Consider the following 19,083-nt stretch of genomic DNA (forward strand, 5'->3'; position numbering starts at 1 on the left):
AAATTTAATATATTTTTCTCCTGGTCCTTATTTTAAATAGGTCATAAAAAATATCAATAATTATCGATATCGACCGATATGAAACACTTATATCGTGATACAGTTTTCAGCCATATCGCCCAGCCCTAGTCGTGCAACACAAAAACTCAGATTGGACAGATAGTCTAGCTAGCTATGTGGATTTACCCTGCAGATAATAATAATAATAATAAATTGAATTTATATAGCGCTTTTCATGGACTCAAAGTCGCTTTACAGGGCAGGGTAGATTATAAAAACATAACAAAACAAAACGAGCAAACAAAACAAGTAGAACAAAACAAGATACAGATGAAAAAGGCAGAGATCTGAGGAGCAGTTAACTATAGTCCTCATAATCCACCAGAGTTTAGAACGCCAACACAAAGGAAGCCCAAGGCAACAGATATCCGGCCTAAATGAGTGAAATCCAGCGTTATTTCTGTTGGCAATGGAGCAATCCCGGAAGTGGAACATCGTGGATATAGACATGACCCAAACACATACAGATGCCTCAGAGGGCTGCAATCCAACGACTGCCATTGGCCCCTGTGACACCAACATTCCTACAAACTTTCTATTCCATCGTGTTCAGATGAGCTCCTGGCTGCGGTTTAAATCTTACGTGGTCTTTTTGGGGAGGGCAGAATAGGAGTCTTCGTTATCGTCATCATCGTCATCGTCGTCGTCATCGTGATGGTCGCTGTAGCGCTCCTTGGTCTCAGAGGACAGGAAGTCTTCTTTAAATGACCTCATCGGAGATGAGGCCACGTCGTTCTCGCCGTTCTCCTCGTCGGCGGCCTCATCCTCCTCCTCCGAGAAGTCAAACGTATATTTGGGCTTGGCAGCTGAAAGACAAGAGCAGAGCCTGGGTCACATTTCTTTTTATTGCTGTGGCTTCTGGTGCCTTGAACAATAACCGACTGAGCCCTCAGATACTGAAAACTGAGCGCTAATGAAACTGACGAAACATAGAGCCAGTTCACAAATTGTTATTGTTGTTTTTTGGCCCTGGGCCACATGAAGTGGATTTAAATGAAATGTCACAAGCCACTTGGTAACCAACATGCTGACGGTGGGTCATATCAAAGAGATTGTACAAATTAAAAGAGAAACAAATGGTGAAAAAAATTAAAGTTAAAAACAGAGGAAGATTAAAGTCTCAAATGACTGATAAATGAATACCTGTCCATCTCCTTTAAAGAATAAGTAATATATAATAATATTTGTGAAGGCTGTTGTAATTTGGGTATTTCAATGAGATTTGTTGACATGAGGAAAAATTAGGAATATCACCAGATTTACCCTTTAGAAACTGCCATATGCTGGCCAGATAGTGGTGGCTAGTGATGACAATGCATATTCATACTAAGTTTAACTTTACCTGATGCCCTCTGGGACTTGGTCTCTCTGGGGATGATGACAGGCTGGCTGTTCTCCAGGTCACTGTCGGACTTGGACTCGTCCTCAGACCAGGGGTTCCTCTTCTTCACCTTCTTAGCAGGTACACCTTTGGGTCCTGGGGGTTTCCTCACTCTGGGAGCTCCTGCAACACAGTGAAAATTATCAAGACCGTTTGTTGACAGTCAGCAGGGCTCAACGCTAACTTTTTTCCCAAGGAGCACATGTCCTCCTAAGTATAAAAATTTAGGAGCGCATAAAGAATTTTAAGGGCGCAATGAAAATGGATCAAATGTGTTTTTCTTTCATAAAAAAGGAATACAAGGAGACATTTACAAGCAAAGGAATTTCATTTATTTGAATAGAACAAGTAGCCTATACTAGGTTTTTGATTATGTCTGCTTCAAACTGTATTTATTTAATAATTATGTAGTAATTGATACTTTAAACTGCACATTGTAAATTAAGAGTCAATGTAGATTTACATATTGCAATAATATCATAATCCTACAATGAATCATTGTGAAAACCTTTTTTTTGTTACTTTGGCCAGGTCATCATAAAAAAAAGAATTATTACATTCATGACTTTGTCCAGGCTGACATTAGTTAGACTTAAAACTTTGCATTGTTTAGCTTTTCATATAGCTAGACGTCTAAACTCTGGGACAAGGCTGTTATGTTTAAATAACTGCCATGCTGATTCCAAACAGACAGCTTTGTCAAGGCAGTTTGGGCTTCAGATAGCTTTTACACAGTGGCCATTGTCAATGACAAATCGTGTTCCTCTATCAATGTGCACACACGTATTGTTTATATCACAAACACGGTCGGTCAGTAAAGGCGCAGTCGCAGCGGTAGTGGCAGTTACCGGTAACATACTCGTATGACAGAGTGCACGGACCAAAGCTTTGTGACTAGCATCTAATGACTAGCAAGCACTTTCTTACCGCTGCTGCCGTACAGTATCTTCCTTGAACATACGCTGCAGAAGCCAGCACCTGGCTCCCTCAAAAATGAGGCGCCAAGTGCTTAACGGCTTCCTGTCTCCACCCTTTTCCTCTTGTCCTCTATTCATGCCCAGCGCCATTTGTTTTTAACACCTTTGTCAACTAAAGCTGCCTGTGTCTACATGCTCCAAGTTTGATATACTTTGCCTCCATTTTTTTAGCCGCGTTACCACGGAGACCACACTGCACTCTCGTTTTTCGGCAAAGACCCGCCCTACTTTACATATGATTGGCTAGAACTTGTTTCATTGGTAGGTGGAAGTTTGATGATTGGTTAAACCCAGCGCATCAAAAACAAATCCCATATGGACTTTTTAATCAATTTATTTTTCTAAAATATTCATACACCAGAAATCCGGCACCAGGCCCGATGACATGAAGCCCTGCGTTAGTTAGAGCTGCGTTCCTCTTATATGATTGGTATGTGAAATCAATTAACTCGAAAATATTAAATCGCATGAAAGTTTTTTGTTTTTTTTTTCTCACGGCCGCACGCCGGAGATCTGGCACGGTGCCGGAATACTTTAAGCCCTGGTTGCAGCTTGAAAATTCAGCAGCAATGAGGTCAGAGTTGAAATAATAGAGTTGAAATAATAAGAGCTTTAAACGCAGCGCTCGGCAACAATTCCGAGCGGTGTGCAACGCCAAGGGCAGCGCTTCCACTGTCTCCACCCGTAGAAAAAACAATGGCACAGCCAGCGCAGAGTGGTTCACCGCAGAGGTGTAGGCGGCTTTACCTGTACAGGGGACGGCAGAGAGACGTCGCCTCCGTAACATGCTCTGCTACTTGTTCAGTGAACAGGGATAGCAATGCCGATAAAGCGGTTGCAAATGTGGTTACTTTTCAAAACGTCACACAGACAACACTCACAGCAGGCTCGCTGCAACATAATATAATGACGAGCCGAGAGCAGACACTCTGTAAAAACAGAAAGACAACCATGTAAAACTAAATGTAGAGAAGTTCATTGGAGCTAAAGGTGGCCACATCTGCAAAAAAACAGCAAGTATGAAAATACTCGCACATGAGCTCCTAAATAAATTTTTTAGTCGCAAATACGAGGGAAACGGTCGCACTGTCGAGCCCTGGTCAGTATTCTCACTTAGGACTGAGGAGCTCCTGGTTGTTCAATATAGGATTATACTACACTATACTATATTATTTTACAATACCAGTACCAAAAGTGATACCCATACCAATAGAGTAGGGGTGTAAAATAATCATTTTGACCATTAAATGCCTCCAGTTTAAAAATGTTTTTTTAAAGTCAGACCCTGGATTAAACACAAACAGTGTGCTTTCGACAGGAATTTCGGAGCTTTCACCGTAGCCTACGTAAGTGGTCTGATGTTTATACTCGTGTGCTGGTGTGTGCGTCGAGCCAGTGTGTGTGGGCGGTGTTGCCAACTTAGCGACTTCTTTTCACAAAAGCGACTAGCGACAAATCTGGACTTTCTGTAAAATAAAAAAGAGTCGCCAGTATTGTCCAGCGAGCACGCAACGTATTTCTCTCCTGTGGCCGCCGAAACAGTCCCCTTTCTCTTCTGTTCTGTGACTGAGGAGCTGCCCCGCCCTCCCCTCTGTGCTCTCTCCTCATGTGCAGCAGCACTGAGCAGGCAGGTAGAAAGGGGAGAAGGGACAGGGTGCGGCGCCGGTGTAGGTAGGAGAGACAGCGGAACGCGACGGGAGAAAGACGCCGCTGAGCTGGCCTGGCCCTGGGCAAGCCAGCCTTCTTTGAGAATTAGGGGGGAATGCAACGCTACCAAGCCACGGCCGAGAGACGTGCGTCGCCGCGACGTGTAGTTACATTTTGAAATGCGTGGAAAAGCCTCGGAATCTGAACTGAAAACAACGTTTACAACGTTTTTACAAAAAATAATGCCCATAACAGGTTCGACTATTAAGGGCTGGCTAATATTCGTTCGAATATCATTATTTTTTTTTATATTCGAATGATATTCGAATAACGAAGTTCGGAGTCAAAGCCCTAATTGATGCAGAGACATAATAATCGATTAGTGCCTACTGATGCTTGTTGATTTATTGCATATTTGTTGTTCATATATATTTGTTGATATATTTAACTGCTTGAATTTGTTGATGAAAATGTGTAGCAATATATAATAACATTGACGAGGTGATGCATCGTGATGCATCGGGGTTATCGGATCGATTCAAATCCTTGACATAATAACTAACTGAATCGTGAGACCAGTGAAGATTCACACCCCTAATATAGAGTACTTCATTTGATACCATTTTTTCCCTACATCATTCGATTCCCATCATGTGAACAGAAGCATCTCGGCACGCTGAACTGCCAATTCTAACTCAAATACAATGCGCTCTACTTCACCGCACCACAGACTGTATGGGCTGTAGCTGCTGCGGTAATGGGCCAATCACACATTGCATTAAATCCAAGAACGCTTGCGGTAATTGGCTGCAAGGAAAACCATACTAATAGTAATATTTTTCTAGATCTGGGTACATTAAGGATGAATGCAGGAATTGTTTGACTGGCGAAGTTTTGATACTACTACTCTGTACTGGGTCATTTCTGTCAATACCTTCAAAAGGTATCAAGTAGTGAAACAGAGCCCTAAACATGGTATACTAGGAAAAAGAATGCTGGATAGTTATAGTTGACAAATAGGTCCATCTGTGCTGATAAATAACGCATCTACTGATAAAGCAAGTCCAATTCGATCATTTCTTACATTTGGCCTTTTTAATTCAGTCCTTTGACATTTGAACAGAAACAGCAATTGCTAAATCTTTGAAAGTGAACAGCTAAAGGAAATGAATTTCATGTGTTTGATGGAATAGCTGAAGTTTTCATAGAAGTACTGACCAGGCTCTTTCTTCTCTTTCTTGACACGTGGAGCCTTTGGTTTGGCTACAGAGATTTCTCCCGTTGCTCCCTCACCGCCCAAACCTTCCTCATCAAACTCCAGCTTCACAGCTGGATCAATGTCACTCTGAGAGAAAAAAACACAACCTGTAACAAATCCTGGATTCCTGATTGCACGCTTTTATTTTTCGGTATTACACTGGCAGTTGTTACCTTCTTCTTTTTGGTCAGTTTCTTGGCTGCGTCAGATCTGATGGCCTGAGTTGGAGGCTCCACCCGGCGACCAAACAGTGAGGGCATGGTCTCCTCCAGGTTCAGCTTCTTGGCTTTGGGTTTGCCCACCTTCCCCTTCACCAGTTTGACGGCCTTCCCTAAACTCTGCTCCTCTCGCTCATGGGCCTCCACTTTCTGACAGACCAAACAGAAATTCTCAAGTCACTTTTAACTCAAATTCAAATAGGCTTTATTAGCATAACCATATTGACACATATTATTGCTAAAGCACATAGTACAACAGGGAAACATAAAAAAAACTCTTAATACAGTAAATTATCAAATAAAAGCCAGTATTGAATAGGGGTGTTGAAACGAATCATTGCATCGATGCATCGCAATGCGGACCTAGACGATTGCGATTGCTGCTTTTTTAATTTTTGCCTTTTGTCTGTTGTGTTCAGACTCCGCTACATTCAGGAAGTGTCTTTTTTTAAGAGAAGATACAATGAAAAAGGGAGCTCATATACACTCACCTAAAGGATTATTAGGAACACCCTACTATGACTGTGATTGACCCCCTTTCGCCTTCAGAACTGCCTTAATTCTTCGTGGCATTGATTCAACAAGGTGCTGGAAGCATTCTTTAGAAATGTTGGCCCATATTGATAGAGAAGCATCTTGCACTTGATGGAGATTTGTGGGATGCATATCCAGGGTACGAAGCTCCCGTTCCACTACATCCCAAAGATGTTCTATTGGGTTGAAATCTGGTGACTGTGGGGGCCATTTTAGTACAGTGAACTCACTGTCATGTTCAAGAAACCAATTTGAAATGATTCAAGCTTTGTGACATGGTGCATTATCCTGCTGGAAGTAGCCATCAGAGGATGGGTACATGGTGGTCATAAAAGGATGGACATGGTCAGAAACAATGCTCAGGTAGGCTGTGGCATTTAAACGATGCCCAATTGGTACTAAGGGGCCTAAAGTGTGCCAAGAAAACATTCCCCACACCATTACACCACCACCACCTGCCTGAAAAGTGGTAACAAGGCATGACGGATCCATGTTCTTATTCTGTTTATGCCAAATTCTGACTCTACCATCTGAATGTCTCAACAGACATCAAGACTAATCAGACCAGGCAACATTTTTCCAGTCTTCAACTGTCCAATTTTGGTGAGCTTTGTAGTGGAGATGAGTGGTCCCCGGTGGGGTCTTCTGCTGGTGTAGCCCATCTGCCTCAAGGTTGTGCGGGTTGTGGCTTCATAAATGCTTTGCTGCATACCTCGGGTGTAACGTGTGGTTATTTGAGTCAAAGTTGATCTTCTATCATCTGAAATCAGTCGGCCCATTCTCCTCTGACCTCTAGCATCAACAAGGCATTTTCGCCCCCCAGGACTGCAGCATCCTGGATGTTTTTCCTTTTTCAGACCATTCTTTGTAAACCCTAGAAATGGTTGTGCGTGAAAATCCCAGTAACTGAGCAGATTGGGAAATACTCAAACCAGCCCGTCTGGCACCAACAACCACGCCACGCTCAAAGTTGCTTAGATCACCTTTCTTTCCCATTCTGACATTTAGTTTGGAGTTCAGGAGATTGTCTAAAAAAAGTTACCTCTCCTTATGACCTGTCTCTCTTAGTTACCTGTTATAGTTACGCTGTTATAGTTCTAGACTGCCGGGGGACTTCCTTCCTTTGACACACTGAGCTGCTCTCTCCTCTCCCTTTCTATTACTATTACTATTACTATTTGTGTGCATCCCGTCCCAGAAATGCTTGTTACTAATCCTAGCTTCTGGGGAGTTTACTCCCCGGAGTCCTTATGCTTTTTTCCCCCAGCGTATTTCCTTGGAGAACGTTGGCACCAAGATCCTGGTTGCAGCTGTCGCCCTGGTCCTGCTGCACTCCCTGCTGAGCTCAGCGATGCCCTGCAATGTCATGCTGCGTCCTGCTGAACCCTGCAGCTTCCCGCTACATCCAGTCACTGTTCCATTATTAATGTGACTACTATCGCCACTGTTCATCACACCCCCAACCGGCTCGTCAGACACCGCCTACCAAGAGCCTGGGTCTGTCCGAGGTTTCTTCCCAAGAGGGAGGTTTTCCTCGCCACTGTCGCACTGCTTGCTCTTGAGGGAATTACTGGAATTGTTGGAATTGTTGGGGCTTTGTAAATTATAGAGTGTGGTCTAGACCTACTCTATCTGTAAAGTGTCTCGAGATAACTTATGTTATGATTTGATACTATAAATAAAATTGAATTGAATTGAATAGACCTGGACCACAACCCTAAATGCATTGAAGCAGCTGCCATGTGATTGGTTGATTAGATAATTGCATTAACGAGAAATCTTACAGGTGTTCCTAATAATCTTTAAGGTGAGTGTATATCTAACTGCTTGAATTTGTTGATAAAAACCATGTATAGCAATATATACATAACACATAATATTGAGGAGGAGACGCATCGTGATATTGAATCGATTGAATTGTTGACAGTATCATCGTAATTGAATCGACTCTTGAGACAAATGTCAGTCCGTTTAATATGAAGCTTCAACCGGCAAAAAAAGAAAGCCAACTGCAAAGTAGAAGCGACTGGAAACAGTGATTGGCAGAGATGGGGACTTAAGTCTGAGACTTGCACTTAAGGGCACTGACACACCAGGCTGATTATCGGCCGTGGGACAGTCTGGTGAGGTCAGTGACTCAAATCTGTTCGGTGTGTCCCGTGCCGTCGTCCGTCTGGGGGGCTGTCAGCGTTTATTTTGGCGGCAGGGCAGTCGGGACTCACCCGGAAATGACGAGCGGGATGAGGTGACTGATGAGGTGATTAGAGTCTCTCAAAATTTGACGAAAATCTTTTAAGCTGACCTTTGTTGAGCTGAAATGAAGACAGATTCAGCAACTGCATGGCCTATTTCTCGCTTAAAATGTTTTCAGAAACATGTTTCAGTGAACTATTTTAGTACAATATGAGATCGTATTCTGAACGGCCGCCATGACAGTCTGGCTTTGAATTTCCGGAGAAAACAAACCCATGTGACGTGTTCGTCCAATCAGCTGCCGGTTTTCATTTCTTGGGCAACAATACAGATTAGCGCCACCTGCTGTTATAGAGATGTATTACGTCTCGTTTCCTCTCGTCTTTTTGGTCGGTTCTGTGGCAGTTTTTTGGACCTCAGGGACGTGACTGATCATATTGACGGGGTTTTCTGTCAACGGTTGGCCGTCGGCTAAATGTGTCTACACCTTAAGTCGCACAAATAGCTGACTTCAGACTTAACTTGCGACTCGACCCAAAAGACTTGACTCAGACTCGAGCTTCGAGACTCGTCAACAACCTGTTTTCATGCAATTATTGCTTTTTAAATCTAAATTTATTCACGTATTTCTATTTTTTTTTCTATTGGCGCATATACGTTGGGGAAACGTATGACGAGCTGCATGTCCCCTGCCCTTTGCCATAATGCATGCGCTATGCCTTATGTGTGCGCACTCTCACATATACAAAAATGCATCGACGACGGCGACACCAAGTCCCCCCGATGTTGTGCCTTTTGTCATTAGTTTTGCTTTCAATAACTTCGTAAACGTTATTGAGTGCAAGGTGTGTGGCACCAAGATAAATGATGCTGGATCAACAATCGAACTTCATCAGGCATCTCAAAACGCACCCAGATAGGTCAGTCACTTGCTAATGTGAAAGAGAAATTACATTTAGCATATATCGTCACAGGTAACAAGCTAACCATCACAAACTGTTGTGTTAATACTGGGAACAGGCAGACTATATGTTTATAGTTAGTAGTTGCTGAGGCTCAGACATCCATGGCGCACAGGAGGCAGGACGCACGGATCCATCTCCCCAGGAACAAATGTTGTGTCGGGCGGGCTCTTGTGATGCGTAATTGATCCCGTGGATGATTTGTAGGCTATTAAGTGAACATGGTGTACCCGTTCCACCAATCACTGGGCCGTCTTGACTGTCTTAATTCTGCACATATTTCGGTTACTGCAGTCCTATTTACTATTTCATCATTATGCGTGGCGCAGCGGATCCGTGCGCACTGTCACCTGCCGTGGAGACGCTGGCCTCACTAACTTCTCCTCCTCTGAGTCGGGTCTCCCTCACGCTGGACTCAGTTTCACTGAGCGTACTAACACTGAACACTAAATGGCATTACATCAGTGAGTTCAAACTGCTTATTGTGCGTAATTTGGACTGACACTGAGATGCATGTTGTTCTGTAACTGGGGTGGCGCTGCCACTATTCTCTTGATTTCCACTTCGACATTTCTTTTAGTGAAAGAGATGTTACATTTAGCATATATCATCACAGGTAACAAGCTAACCTTTGCGAAGTGTTGTGCCAATTCTGGGAACAGGCAAATTATATATTTATAGTTGTATTCATATGATGTGACAGATTTAGGTTAATATTTCACCAGGTCTGAGGGCTAGAGGGATGTGTTAAGTAGACCCCATAAAGTTATCCTACAACTGATTTTGATACTGTACTGTATGGATGGTAACTACAGGACATGCTTTGGATTCATAAGATTTAACAATACAGTGTTGGGGACCGATCAGATGGCCAGAGACTTGACTTGGACTCGTGGCAAAAGACTTGAGACTTGACTTGAACTTGCCCCTCAAAGACTTGAGACTTGACTTGGACTTCCAAAAAATGACTTGTGAACATCTCTGGTGATTGGTAACAGCATTTCTGTTAGAGATCAGAGTGGTGAGTGACGCCACTCTTGTACTGATGGAATTGCTGTGGAAGTTTACACATTATTCTACGTTATTTTATATCAGACAAAAATCAGTTATTAATAACTTCACAACAACTTGCTAACAGTAAATGTAAGCACATCAAGCCCTGAAGTAAACTATAAGCTATCAACTTTCACAGCTGAGCGAATGGTTAGTGCGGAGACAATAAAAAGCATCTAAAAACACAAAACTTACATCCAGTTCCTCGATGAACACGGCCAAGTCCTCCTTCCACAGATCTTCGGCGTGTTTCTTCTGGAGATCGTTCAGCTCTGCTCTCTGTACATCAGCACATATTCACTTTGTTAATCAACACGTCAACTGCACCACTTAATACACTCACTGTGTGTCTCAATTTGGATGCTTCTGTGAGTACACTTGCATGTAGTACACTGTGTACAGTACACCAGGGTTTTCCCTGCCATTATAAGGTTTAGGTGCAGCACCCAATCAGTTTTGGGCAGCACCTAAGCCTAATGAATGTAACTAAAAGAGATGCAAACTGATTACAAAGACACGCCAAATGACCACAGAGACCTAAAACAACCCAAAAGAAAAAGAAATATGGTGATAATAACGGTCCAAATGATATAAAAAGCAGTGTTTCCCACACATAGACTAATTTGTGGCGGTGCGCCACAAAATCAACACCAGCCGCCACATATTGTGTTTCGTTATTCTTTTTTAACACTATTTAAAACACACCGCGTATTCGTTGAGCTGCATTTCCTTTCCCTGCTCTCCCTCCGTCTCTCGGTCACTCACACGTCTCTCTCACATAGGGCACACACACACACACACACACACACACACACACACACACACACACACACACACACACACACACACACACACACACACACACACACACACACACACACACACACACACACACACACACACTCACACACACACCATGTCTGTCTCCATGAAAACAAGAGAAGACGGCTGGCGATATTCACAAGTTCACGAAAGATTGGTATCTCGTGAACACCTTTACACAATTTACACATAACAAATATTTTATTTTCTGAATACAATGTTGTCAGTGTGTTAATGTTGGATTCCCGACCCGACCCTTAGCAAACAAGCGATTGCGCCTTCTTTAGAAAGTTAACTAAATGCAACCAAATGCAGTTGGGTTGTAGAGGTCAAAACACTATATGTAGCAGCTGTGACTCAAATAAACTTATAATAAATAATGTTATGTCATTTTTTTTTATCTTACACTGAATGTTTGCGGCTTCAATCACGAGATGGGGACTATCCCATCTCTGAGTCTGAGACTGGGACTCGAGTCGCACTTAAGTCACACAAACAGCTGACTTCAGACTTGACTTGAGCCTCGACCCAAAAGACTTCAGGCTTGACTCGGACTCAAGCTTTAAGACTCGTCAACAACCTTTTTTCATGCAATTATTGCTTTCTAAAATCTAAATTTATTCATGTCTATTTTCTTTTATTATATGACGAGCTGCATGTCCCCTGCCCTTTGCCATAATGTGCAACGTAATGTATGCGCTATGCCTTATGTGCGTGCACTCACATATAAAAAAAATGCATTGACCATGGCAACACCAAGTCCTCCCGGTGTGATAGCAAAAGCTAATGCCCAGAGATCCCAGTGAGCTAAAACAGCAGTTTTGGGGGGCATAAGATAAATAGTGCCTTTGTGCCTCTTAACAGACACAAAATACAATTAAAATGTCTGTGAAACAGGGCCCTTACATGACAAAATTATGCGTTTTCAACTCAGACATTGTTTAAATTCACCTACCCTGTTAGCTGCTAGCTGCTGTCTGGAATGAGTGAGTGTGTTCAGCCCGGCTAATAATAATCAACAAGCAGCAGTTCCGTGTGTATTTGTAGCATATATATCCATTTTGTGTGTGAACGATCTGGCGTTGGTGAGTAGGAGTCTTTGCAGTGGCAAACTGTGTGGTAGTTTCCTTAGCCGTGCTAGCAGGCCCGTCTGGCACCCTATCCTCTGCTTCCTCCCCGCCTTCCTCGCATCCCGCAGCCAACAACAATCCAATGAGCGTCCGCTGGTCTGGTGGATGTCCTCCGGAGAACAGGTCATACCTTCGTGGTGAAGATTTTTAGTTTATTTCCCCTTCAAAAATAGGTAATTGAGCACTGTAGTGATTATGACCATATCAGTGACTAGGTAACTATATGGAAACGGGCCAAATGATGCCTGTGCCTTGTACAGTGTTACAGAAGGCTAGCTGTCTCGCACTGAAGTTCCATGGGAATTCAGTTGTAGCAGGAAAAGGTAAACAGCAGTGTGCAGATTGGAGCGTAGTGTGTGAAGAGTGAAGAGCGGAGGTGTTCACAAGGGAACTGGGAAGAAGCTTCGAGTAACGTAGCTAACTATGGAGCTAGAGCTAGCCTTCAGTAACGCTATGACTGTACAAGCAACAGGCATCATTTTGTTTCCATGTAGTTACATAGTCACTGATATGGTAATAACCACTACAGTGCTGAAATACCTATTTTTGAGGGGGAAAGAAACTACAATTTTTCGCCGCGAAGGTATGACTTGTCCTCCGGAGGACATCCACCAGACCAGCGGGCGCTCATTGGATTGTTGTCGCCCGCGGGAGAAGAGGAAGAGAAGACCACACAACACTTTCATATAAAATACAATGATGTGTGCATGACGGGTGTCTAGTAAGATGAAAATGAACGATGATGTAAAAGATGAGAAAATGAATAAAAGGCTGACCTTGTGGTCCCTCTGTTTGAGCAGGTCCTCCACCTTCTCTTTAGACAGGCACCACAGAGGCATGTTGAGGATGTAGTTGAAGTTTGGACCCGACGAGGAGCCAGAGTCCACCGAGCTGTCGCTCTCATTGCCGTCACGATCCTCTTCTTCCTGAGCCTGTTGGAGAAAGACAAAAAAACATTGTTTCATAAAACAGAACCTATGTCATGCTGCTTTCTACACCTTGTGCCATGATTAATGTGGATCCAGTGACACGTCGTCCAGGGTTATTATCGTGAACTAAAACTAAAATAAGCAGTTAACAAAAAACTTTTAAGTTAAACCAAAACCTTTAAAAAGGTCCCATGGCATGAACATTTCACTTTATGAGGTTTTTTAACATTAATATGCGTTCCCCCAGCTTGCCTATGGTCCCTCAGTGGCTAGAAATGGCGATAGGTGTAAAGTGAGCCTTGGGTATCCTGCTCTGCCATTGAGAAAATGAAAGCTAAGATGGGCAGATCTGGAAGGCAGAGAAAGGTTACCTGCCCTTTCTCAGAAAGTGAACAGAGTTCCTTTCCAGGAGATGGCGAAATGCTTTAATTGCTTCACATCTGAGAATAAAGTAGTGTGAAGATGATACAATAAACACAATGGCTATTCCTTTACAGTTCTCAAACAATGTACTTTGTATGCATATATAGCTACATACTTCTAAGACTTTATTCGAGCCTAACAAAAACAAACTAAAGCTAAATGTATAAAAACTAAATATTTCTGAAAAACTGAAACTAAACTAAAATGAAATGCAAAAGTCAAAACTAAGATAAAACAAAAACTAATTGAAAATTTGAAACTATAGTAATCTCGGTGCAGACTTAGGAGTGTGCAGCCTAAAATGCATCGTTGAGTACCCGAGCCTATGCACCGATCTGATACAATGTAATTTAGTTACAAAGAAAATTCTGTTATGACTGACTGTCAAACTAGATAATTTAAGCAATGTTCTATTGCATTCATTCTCTGTATGTTTGTTCTTGTTTTACAAAGGTTTCCCTTACATCAATGATATCAAGCATATCACATCCATACAGGGTCTTGCAGTATACAGCCGCTAAAACATAATAAATATATATATTTTAATGTACTGGTATCACATCGGTACTCTGTATTGGCCGATACGCAAGATCAGGTATTGGAATCAGTCAAGGAAAGATGGTATTGGAACAACTCTAGTTAGAGGTCCTAATGTATTTTTACTTTTGGTCATATTGTTGTTGTGTGAACTTGTATGTGCAGAGGTAGATGTAGGTGTACAGTGACAGCCGCTGTAACGGTACCTTTTCCTGAGACTTGGACCAGGCAGCCACAGGATCAGACTCATAGCCTTTCTGGACCAGCATGCGGATCAATTCACGCTTGGATTTGTTCTCTGTTATGATACAAAGTATGGGTTACAAAATATTCAACTACTCACCGTTACATAGGAATCTGATTGCTGGCGTTCTTACCGATTGTAATTTTTCCTTCGATCTTCTCCAGCACAAAGCGAGCCTGGTTGGACAGTTTAGCGGCCTCGGCCCCCAGGCTGCCCAGTAACCAGTCCTTCCTCAGTTTGTAGTAGTGCAGGCGGAGCTCAAAGAACTCCCGGAGGATGTCTTGGACCGAATCGTACCTCTTCATACAGCCCATGTGATCAAACAGCACCTGAGGATTACGTGGTTTAAAAATCAGTTAATAGGTGCCGTCAATCCAGCAATGGGCCTGTGAGATGGTTAGGCTGGCGGTGTTTGAAAAAGTGTGACACAAACATTTTGCCAGATTGGATGTACTATATACAACAAAATTGGTTATTGTTCATTCAATGTATGTTTTGTAAAAAATTGTTTTAAAATGACACAGCATTGACAACTGTGTTTACAAGTGTAGTAAATAAAATGTAGTAAACATGTTTTTTTTAAAGAAATGGACAAACCAGTGAGGCCAAGCCATCCATATTTCAAGACAGAAGGCACTTTTCATGATTTACATTAGACTTTAGGTTGAGCTGAAATCACAGTTTACCATGGAGTTGCAGGTAAGGCTGGACTGCAGCTTGAAGACTTTGTGAAGACCAACTGACTCGCGTTTCTCCTCGAAAAAAAAAAAACGGTTTGGGGAAGTTTCTTTTTAAAAATAAAAAAAAAAAACACCTCCGGTTCTGGGGGGGGTGGTATTCCTTATAATCATTGATGAGAGCAGGTGTTTTGTCACTGCCCTGCAGCATCGGCTCCAGCACAGACTCCTTATACGCCTGCACACAACACAGGGGTAAAAAAAAAAACACAGTTAAGATTTACCATACACAGGGCTCGAGAGTGCGACCAATTTGGTCGCAAATGCGACCAAAATTTGTAAGGGTGCGACTAAGATTTTTCCAAGGTCGCACCGGTGCACCTAACGTCCTCGCATCCGCTGCCTCTCCACTAACGAAGCAATGTTGTTTATATCGATATGGTTTAATGTTGCGTTACATGACCCATTCCTTCTGGAAAGCCGTGCCTGTGTTTGGATTTGGATCTCTCCTCCGTGCAGCCCCGCCCCCATTCACTCACACACCGGCCGGCTCACCTGCAACATTTGTCTACAGATTTAATTGTTATTAACACAGCTGTATATTAAGTATGAGAGGGAAACCTGTATTGGCCACGGCGAAAAACACATTATTAAACTAACTTCAGTTCGTTGAGTAATAGCGTGACGGGGCATGCTGGATCATAGTTCATAAAAATGCAGCGCAGTGACGATACAGACATTTCATAGCCTCCACAAGACTGGTGTAACGCCGCTAATGAGTCAGCCGTCACTCTCTGAGTAGCCTAGTATACCAGTCCATCACTCCTTTCTCTTCTCCCGTAGCCTGTATCACGCTTCAGTCATCGCCTCCCGTCTTTTCGGTCGTTCATTTTTTTTTATTTTTATTTTTTTAAGATTTCGGCCTTTATTTTGATAGGAAAGCTGAAGACATGAAAGGGGAGAGAGAGACATGTACAGACATGAAAATCACTCACCTTTCGGCGAAATTCGCCGTTTTGAAACCAAAATAGGTGACCTACGTGAATAGTGTAGATTTGATGAGAAACTGTTTAAGGGGGAGAGGGGGGGTGTAAGTACTCGGGCCTGGTGCCGTATGACTATTTTAGAAAAATAAATAAATTAAAAAGTCCACATGGGATTTGTTTTAATGCGCTGGATTTAACCATACTGTCTATGGCTTTGACCAATCATCGAACTTCCACCAACCTTCTGCAGCGCATGTTCAAGGAAGACGGCGGCACCGGTAAGACAGGGCTTGCTAGTCATTAGATGCTAGTCACAAAGCTTCGGTCCGTGCACTCTGTAATACGAGTATGTTACCGGCAACGACCGCTACCGTTAAGACTGCGACGGTTCCTTTACTGACCGACCGCGTGATACAAACAAGTACGGTGCGTGCCTCGCTAAAGCGAAACATGATTTGTAAAGGCTATCTGAAGCCCAAACTGCCTTGATAAAGCTGTCTGTTTGGAATCAGCATGGCAGGTATTTAAACATAACGGCCTTGTCCCAGAGTTTAGACTTCTAGCTATATGAAAAGATAAACAATGCCACGTTTTTAATAATTGTAAATAAAGCAGCTAATATCAGCATGGACAAAATCATGAATGTACTAATTTGCTTTTTTGATGATGACCTGGCCAAAGTAGTAAATTTTAGTTTTCACAATGATTCAGTTTAGGATTATGATATTATTGCAATATGTAAATCCACATTGACTCTTTATTTAATATATGGTTGGAAGAAGTACAAATGTATCCAAAACTTTTTAGTCTTTTATTATTGTGTAATGTCAGAAGGACTTTAACTGTTTTGCCAGTCAAATTAACTTTAATGAGTGCATATTGAAATATTACACTGTTGGTTGGCAAAAAATGCATTTCAAAATGCATCAGATTGATGATTTAAAATATGGAATATTTAAAATTTTCTTCCGGGGGGGGCATGCCCCCGGACCCCCCTAGAGGGGTAATATCCTTCTCACCTTTTTCACCCCTGACCCGTTTTCATGCCTGTCATATAGGAAAGGGCTGCAGGTCGGAGTCAAACCTCTATATTTACCAACTGAGCTATCCGGGCGTCCTCTCTCTCTTTTAATCAGTCTGTTATTGTTGTTGAAAGCTTATGAAGGAGCTTTCTCAGGCTTTTTATTTTAGATAACTTTCATTTACATGTGTTGCAGCTGTATATTTTCAAACTGGTAAAGAAAACCCTGTCTTTGCATTTTATTTTAATCACAATCTGTTTTAATAAAAGAGCCTGTGAAAAGTGGCTTTGACTTAAAACTGAACATTTAGCCCACTTTGTAAAAAAATACAGAGCTATATATCGTGTATCGCCATTCAGCGTTACGGCGATGCGAGGAAAAATTTGGGTGCACCTAAATTTTGTGCTGGTGCACCTAAATAAAAAAAGTTAGGCGCACCAGTGCAACCAAGGCAAAAAGTTAGTGTGGAGCCCTGATAAATCTTATTGTATTTGTTGTATCCCATTACTATTATTATATATTCCAGTTCTTCATATGGACACCAGTTAAGTTCTATCTAAGGTAATAAAAACAATAGAAGATATTATAGAGAAAAGAAGCTGAACTGTATGGAGGAAATATTTATTAAATATTTCAAATTGAAAGTCCAAAGAGAAATAGGGCTTTGACTTTTGCCCAAAAATCATATTCGAAGTGTCATATTGTATATTAATATTCGAATATATTCGAATATTTATTAATAATGTTTTGACCATTAAATGACTTCAGTTTAAAAAGAAAATTAAGTCAGACCCTGGAATAAACACAAACAGTGTGCTTTCGACAGGAAGTTCGGAGCTTTCACCGTAGCCTACCTAAGTGGTCTGATGTTTATACTCGTGTGCTGGTTTGTGCGTCGAGCCAGTGTGTGTGGGCGGTGTTTCCAACGTAGCGACTTTTTTTCACAAAAGCGACTAGCGACAAATCTGGCGACTTTCTGTAGAAAAGACAGCGACTTTCTGTAAAATAAAAAAGAGTTGCCAGTATTGTCCAGCGAGCATGCAATGTATTTCTCTCCTGTGGCCGCCGAAACAGTCCTTTCTCTTCTGTTGTGTGACTGAGGAGCAGCCCCGCCCTCCCCCTCCCCAGCGGAACGCGACGGGAGAAAGACGCTGCTGAGCTGGCCTGGCCCTGGGCAAGCCAGCTTTCTTTGAGAATTAGGGGGGAATGCAACGCTACCAAGCCACGGCCGAGAGACGTGCGTCGCCGCGACGTGTAGTTAGGGCACGAGCGCCGACAGCGGCGAAGGCCCTATTGAAACTGAAGGAATTATTTTCTTTCTTTCTTTCTTTCTTTCTTTCTTTCTTTCTTTCTTTCTTTCTTCCTTCCTTCTATTATTTTCCCGTCAAATGAATTGGCTTTTTGAGGGTTTAATATATTCAAAAACTCACCAAATTTGGCGGTCGCATCAAGTCTGGTGAAAATTTACGTATTTTAAGGGTTTCGGGAATAGGCGCACAAAAATGGCTCGCTAGCGCCCCCTAGAAAGTTAAGAAAATTGAGCCCCTCCAGTGCGTTTAACGTAGACTCACGAAACTTGGTACACATATGTAACATGTCAAGATGTACAAAAAACTTCATTAGAGCCATACCCTAAACCCAACAGGAAGTCCGCAATTTTGATTTCAAAGTTCGAAATTAGTGCGATTTTGGCCATTTCCACATGTCGTACTTTAACAAACTCCTCCTAGAGATTTCATCCGATCAACTTCAAACTCGGTCTGTACCATCTTAAGATGTTAAAGATGAAAAGTTGTTAAAAGAAAAACTTTTCGTCATAGGGCCGGGGGGCGTGGGCGGCCATTTTGTGCATTTTCCCGCACGAAACAGGAAGTGGGTGTAACTTCGGAGTATGCGTTGTCCGATTACCTCGAAACTTTTCAGGATTCATAAGAGTCCAACCCTGAGGACAAATAAAGGCCGATATTTACTTAAAGTCGCATAGCCCTCTAGTGGCAACAGGAAGTAGGCCTAAAAGTCAAGGTGCTATA

The 19,083-nt window shown here is 42.4% G+C and overlaps 1 protein-coding gene across 1 annotated transcript in view; it reads right to left on the reverse strand.

The window, feature by feature from the left end:
• Window positions 1-19,083, reverse strand: part of top2b (DNA topoisomerase II beta) — an 83,176-nt gene that overhangs the window by 13,845 nt on the left and 50,248 nt on the right. Inside the window, 10 exon segments of the mRNA XM_039820178.1 lie at window positions 644-866; window positions 1,403-1,564; window positions 5,284-5,410; window positions 5,497-5,691; window positions 10,479-10,562; window positions 13,012-13,167; window positions 14,331-14,422; window positions 14,502-14,697; window positions 15,055-15,165; window positions 15,167-15,283. Coding sequence (XP_039676112.1) covers window positions 644-866; window positions 1,403-1,564; window positions 5,284-5,410; window positions 5,497-5,691; window positions 10,479-10,562; window positions 13,012-13,167; window positions 14,331-14,422; window positions 14,502-14,697; window positions 15,055-15,165; window positions 15,167-15,283 — 1,463 coding nt within the window.

This window comes from Perca fluviatilis, chromosome 13 (assembly GCF_010015445.1).
Source record: "Perca fluviatilis chromosome 13, GENO_Pfluv_1.0, whole genome shotgun sequence".
Classification (NCBI taxonomy): domain Eukaryota; kingdom Metazoa; phylum Chordata; class Actinopteri; order Perciformes; family Percidae; genus Perca; species Perca fluviatilis.